This window comes from Pungitius pungitius, chromosome 15, assembly GCF_949316345.1.
Source record: "Pungitius pungitius chromosome 15, fPunPun2.1, whole genome shotgun sequence".
Taxonomy (NCBI): Eukaryota; Metazoa; Chordata; class Actinopteri; order Perciformes; family Gasterosteidae; genus Pungitius; species Pungitius pungitius.
The window spans coordinates 8,622,576-8,628,161 of record NC_084914.1 but is presented as its reverse complement, the minus strand read 5'-3'; the positions used below and the strand labels follow the sequence as shown (position 1 = coordinate 8,628,161).

General features: G+C 40.0%; 1 protein-coding gene across 1 annotated transcript; it reads left to right on the top strand.

Annotated features, from left to right (window-relative positions):
- The first annotated feature begins 438 nt into the window (after positions 1–438).
- gtf2b (general transcription factor IIB) lies at positions 439–5,586 on the top strand. The gene is made up of 7 exons (XM_037459292.2): positions 439–462; positions 1,667–1,779; positions 3,047–3,180; positions 3,478–3,624; positions 3,952–4,081; positions 4,349–4,630; positions 5,119–5,586. Exons 1-7 carry the CDS (start codon positions 446–448, stop codon positions 5,250–5,252), a joined length of 957 nt encoding a protein of 318 aa, XP_037315189.2. The 5' UTR covers positions 439–445; the 3' UTR covers positions 5,253–5,586.

Here is a 5,586-nt window from a genome sequence, read left to right as displayed (position 1 = left end):
CTGATTTGTCATTCTTCTCCCACAAACTCTAACAAAAAACAAGTGACTCTTTGTGTCTTTGGTTTCCTTGACAGTATCATATACAGTAGAGTAGCAGTCACAAACTGGTACGGAGTCAAGAACACAGAAGGGACTCAGAAGGCGGCAAAATTAATCATCATTTTGTTTTTTGTTTGTCAAAAACATTCTTAATATATAGTATATATTTAAACATGTATTTTGGTTAGATGTAGCGTTACCAAAACGACATAGAATTTACAAAACAACAATTCTCTCTTTCTCTCCCTCTCAACAACAAAACAGTGTTATACAAACGGGAGGATGTGTCGACTAGTTTGAGCCTTATGTCTCTCCGTACTCCAACGGTCATGTGATCAGATAAAGTTATAAATAGAAGTAGTGCATTCGATTGTTTCTTTGACACAGAGGCGGAGAGAGGAACAACATGGCGTCAACAAGCCGGTGCGTAGCTAATATAACCAAACCTTTCACCTATTCCTTCTTCATGTGGGCTCTCAGAATGTAAACTCTTAATGTTATCGAGTTAGACAGGAAAAACGGTTCGCCTTTATTTATTCTGTCTACGTATATTGTCGAATTGATTTCGCTGCTTTGCTACGTTAGCCAAATTAGCTGGCTAGGTGTTGCCAGAAGTCAGTATCTGTTGTTCCGTGACATTATCTCACCGTTGGCCGCCAATAACTTCCGTTTATTATGAATGTCAACATCGCTTGTCGTCTTGACTTTTTATGTCGCCTCGCACTTTTTGACCACTTTAGACCTAACGGTCAACAGGTAACGGTTGATGCTAACGTCTGTAGTTTGAAGCTGGCACAAATGCCCTCGTATCGCAGTACGGATGCGAGCCGTCTATGTAAAACAAACAAAAATCGTCTGGATATTATTTCTTATGATCACATGTTAATTAGATAGTGAGGAGAAGATATGTTGAATTTGCGTAGGTTTGTAATGTCCCGGATATCACCTTAGATTGTGTGTTATGCTTTCCCCACGTCATCGTGACTGTTTGGGTTTAAGGGGACATAGTTTAGGAGTCCACGTGAAAATATTGTGGTGTTGTCACTTCTGAGTAACAGAAATGTAAATGTTTTTATATTTTATTCACTAAACAATTGGGAAATAAAATCAGATTTATCAATAATGGGAACAATCAGTCAGTTTCGGCCCTAAATATGAATGTGATGCTTCAAAGTGTTTCATGTTATTCAACCGCTGATGATCCAGTGCATCATGGCTTAATGCTCATCTGACCCTTTTAATCTTTGATAATGTTTTACTTAATATCTGCTCTGCATATTGACATTGCCCAAACCAGGTAGAGGCCACTGAGCTTTCAGTCGGCTCGCCCCATCCATTTCTTCTCAGCATTAACATGGAGGAAATTAAAGGGCTAAATCTAGCATTATGAATTGAAATGATACTTGTAGTATTTACCAGTATCACTCTACTGGCAGTTCAAAAAGTTTAAATTCATATATCTTTCCAGCTTTTGAAGATTAGACCAGTTGTAAATTGTTTTGTATCCTGGCATCAGCATGAACTCTTTCTCTCTTTGATCCACTACGTCAGCCTTCATTTTCCTCCCTGCTCTGTCTTTTTCTGGCCATTTGAGCTGTTTGATCACTTAACTGTTCTGCTTTTTTAGCGGAGATGTCCTGTCCCTTCCAAGAGTTCAATGTCCCAACCACCCTGATACCATACTGGTGGAGGACTACAGAGCAGGGGACATGATCTGCCCTGAATGTGGCCTTGTAGTGGGTCAGTATAAACTACGATTATCTGCCTGTTTACTTTTCTATAATAGTATTCTGATTATCTGCTATAAGACATTTATTTTCTATATACTGCCACACAGGAGAATAGCTGTGATGAGTACTGGGCTTGTGAAAATGTGTATAGAGTATATTGAGAGGGGACCACAACTAACTACATATTTTGTTGAAGAGAAGATCTCTCTGATGTTGGGAGATTTTTTGGTTTATGGGGTTTATATTCATGTTGTCAAATGAGGCTTTGACGTCGCTGTTGCTGAGACATCCTTCACCACACTAACTGAAGTGCAACAGACATGGTTAAAGATAATGGAAAACTCATTATGAAGAACAGTTACTTGTACATTTCAGTGATGTGTTTTTAATTGATCTAATCATCCAACAAATATCGGCACAAAATGCCCAGATATAAAGTATATAGAAAAATAAAAAATAATCCTTTCAACATGTGATGCTGGTTGTCGAAGCCGTAGGGAACACATGGTTCTTTAACGAGCCCCCGGAGAAGAGACCAGGTCAGAAGGGAGACTAGAGATGCCAGCCGCTCTGATACAAGGCCCTCTGTTCTGCTCCCATAGCTTCGGCGCTCCTCTAAGGAGATGAATGTCACGCTGCTTTGAGATGTTAGGCATATTTTTCTTAAATGCGTAACTTTTAACAGGATTAAAATATTCAAAATCTAATCCTCTGCTCTGCTACACAGTTCCAAGTACGGGCGTAACGTGATAACTAGCAATACGCCTTTGTCCCACCCATTATCCGTTTGAACATCTCCGGTTTGATGCAATTGAATCACTGAACATTTGTCAAGTTGACATTTCATAATGTGTTTCGGCCACACAATGACAACAATGATAAAAAGAAAATTTGAAAGCTAGGGATGATGGTATGGTAGTACATTTAAAGAAGGCTGCGGATCGGCTGATGAAACCCAGTGCGGCAGCATTCAAACAATATTTACAGTATTTGAGTCTCAGAGGATATGTTTTCATGAGGCTCCGTCTTCTGCTTAATTACACCGTAGGGAGGTAAAACAGATCGACGGGGGAAGACAGTGGATGCATTTTGTTTGTATGTGCAGATTATTCACTGGACTGAACAAAATGTGTCCGCTTTATTAAACTACCATGATTTGCAGTAACATTTCACAAAAAAAGAAACAAGACAGATCCAGGTTAGAATTGCCTAAAAGGTTGTTCATGTTCAACTGTCTTTAATTTTTTTAAATCCTATTTCTTTCAAATTCTCCTCAGGTGACCGTGTTATCGACGTAGGCTCTGAGTGGAGGACGTTCTCTAATGAGAAAGCACTCAAGGATCCCTCCAGAGTGGGAGACGCCCAGAACCCACTGCTCAATGGGGGCGACCTAACCACCATGATCAGCAAGGTGAGGCTCCCTTTGTTACAAATGAGCCTGGTTGTGTGCATTCTCCTTTTAATTCCAAATCCTTTGAAGAAGATGGTATTCGCAGTTCATGTGATATTCAAGCTGCTCAGATTTCCAGTGGTGTTAATGTTTTTGGACTTCTGTATGTTCCATGTTCGGATATACATGTACAGGTACTGCTGGCTCTAGAGTTTTGATAATTTCAGTATTGATTTCAGCAGTGAGTTTTACCACAGCGTCTCTTAAAATAAGACCTTTTATTTTTGACTAATAAACACTCACCATTTTTCACCACAGGGAACTGGCGCAGCTAGTTTTGATGAATTCGGTAACTCCAAGTATCAGAACCGGCGGACCATGAGCAGCTCTGACCGGGCCATGCTTAACGCCTTTAAAGAAATCAGCACCATGGCAGATCGCATCAACCTCCCAAGGAACATCATCGTAAGTTTAAATAATGTAAAATTGTATTTCATTAAGTAAAACCAGAAATGTTATTCTGTAACTTAAAGAGTGACGGATGCAGGGAAACACTGTCCTCACTTGTACTCGATCATCATGACTCACCATCGTGTTGTTGTAGATAAACATTTGATTTAAACGCTGTTTAAAAAAGCAAGCTCAAAGGCAAACACTGATTCAACACTTTGCTATTGAATCCCTAATTTAAAAAACACACGGATGATTTCTATGATGCAGGGTTCCATTCAGACCTTTGATTACATGAATGCAAATGATCGTTTTCCTATAAATTCTGTTTTTGCTCTGCAGGACAGAACAAACAACTTATTCAAGCAGGTTTATGAACAAAAGAGCCTGAAGGGCCGAGCCAATGACGCCATAGCCTCGGCCTGTCTCTACATCGCCTGCAGACAAGAAGGTGTACCAAGAACATTTAAAGGTCAGATTAAACTATTTCAGCTTCTTGAGCTATCCATAGCTAGCCATATTATTACAGTTATGACAAATGACAACTAATTGGTGTACTTCTAAATATATTGATCACAGGTAACAAGTATTTTGTTAAAGCAATAACCTCATTATTATTACCCATTATAGTAGTAATGGATGAACCTTCTCTTTTCAAGCATTAATAAGTTCAAAAAATATATATACTTTGACGTCACTTAATCTAAAATAACTCCATCTCTCTCTCCCTCCCTCGCAGAAATCTGTGCCGTCTCTCGGATCTCCAAGAAGGAGATCGGCAGGTGCTTCAAGCTGATCTTGAAAGCGCTGGAGACCAGCGTGGACCTCATCACCACCGGAGACTTCATGTCTCGGTTCTGCTCAAACCTGGGCTTGCCCAAACAGGTGCAGATGGCGGCCACCTTCATTGCCAGGAAGGCTGTGGAGCTCGACCTGGTTCCCGGCAGGAGCCCCATCTCAGTGGCTGCAGCGGCCATCTACATGGCTTCCCAGGCCTCGGCAGAGAAGAAGACCCAAAAGGGTGAGTGGTGATGCTCTGGTTATACTGGTCAGTAGGTCATGCATTTCTAAATGAATAAATCAAAGTGTTATACACGCACAGTAGGTCTTTGTAGGCCAGAGATTCTTGAGCCGGTCTGAAAAATACATTAAAATGGACGCTTCCCAGAGTATGTGGACTGTAAATCAGATCAGTTAAATAATGTAAGCTTTAATTTGGGAGTTTTGTTATGTTTTGAGTATACATAAACCTTTGGTCACCGTACCAACAATGCGCTAAATGTTTCTAATGGTATATATTGTATCAACAAAAATAAGGAATTCTCACAAAAGTGTAAGCAGTTAATTGTTTATTTTCCACTTGTGGTTTAGCCTATTAAAAGGGAAATGGGTAAAAGTGAGTTGCCTTTCAGATATATTTCTTTTTCATTTTTGAGCGACATGGAAGTTGTCGTAAAAACGCAGTGTTTTTTCAAAGGATTCTGAACCTCAGGTCCGTTGTGTCCACAGAAATCGGGGATATTGCAGGTGTTGCAGATGTTACGATCAGACAGTCCTACCGTCTCATCTACCCACGCGCCGCAGAACTCTTTCCCCCAGACTTCAAATTCGACACACCTGTCGACAAGCTGCCCCAACTGTGAAGACAAAGCTCCGGTGACGCCATTTTTCTGCTGTACTTACAGGATTCTATTCTTTGTTTGGAAGGTTTTCCTTGTCCCTTGTAGGACCTCTTGCCTTTGTCGAGGCGTCATCACAGGAATAAAATGGACACATTCAGCTTGCAGACTGTACTTGCAGTATTTCATTTGAGTGTATATACTGTATCATGTATATATGTCCAAGTTGGAAAATGTAACTGATGCTTGCAATTTTAGACTGGTTTCATACTGTATACATAACTTTTGTTTTTGTAGAAAAATGACCTGCTATTTTGTTCGAAGTAATTTAAAAAAAATAAAAATTCATTCAAGCATG

Coding starts and splice junctions, on each gene's coding strand:
- gtf2b (XM_037459292.2), top strand. Junction 1,780..3,046: donor TGAATGTGGCCTTGTAGTGG/GTCAGTATAAAC, acceptor AATTCTCCTCAG/GTGACCGTGTTATCGACGTA. Junction 3,181..3,477: donor TAACCACCATGATCAGCAAG/GTGAGGCTCCCT, acceptor TTTTCACCACAG/GGAACTGGCGCAGCTAGTTT.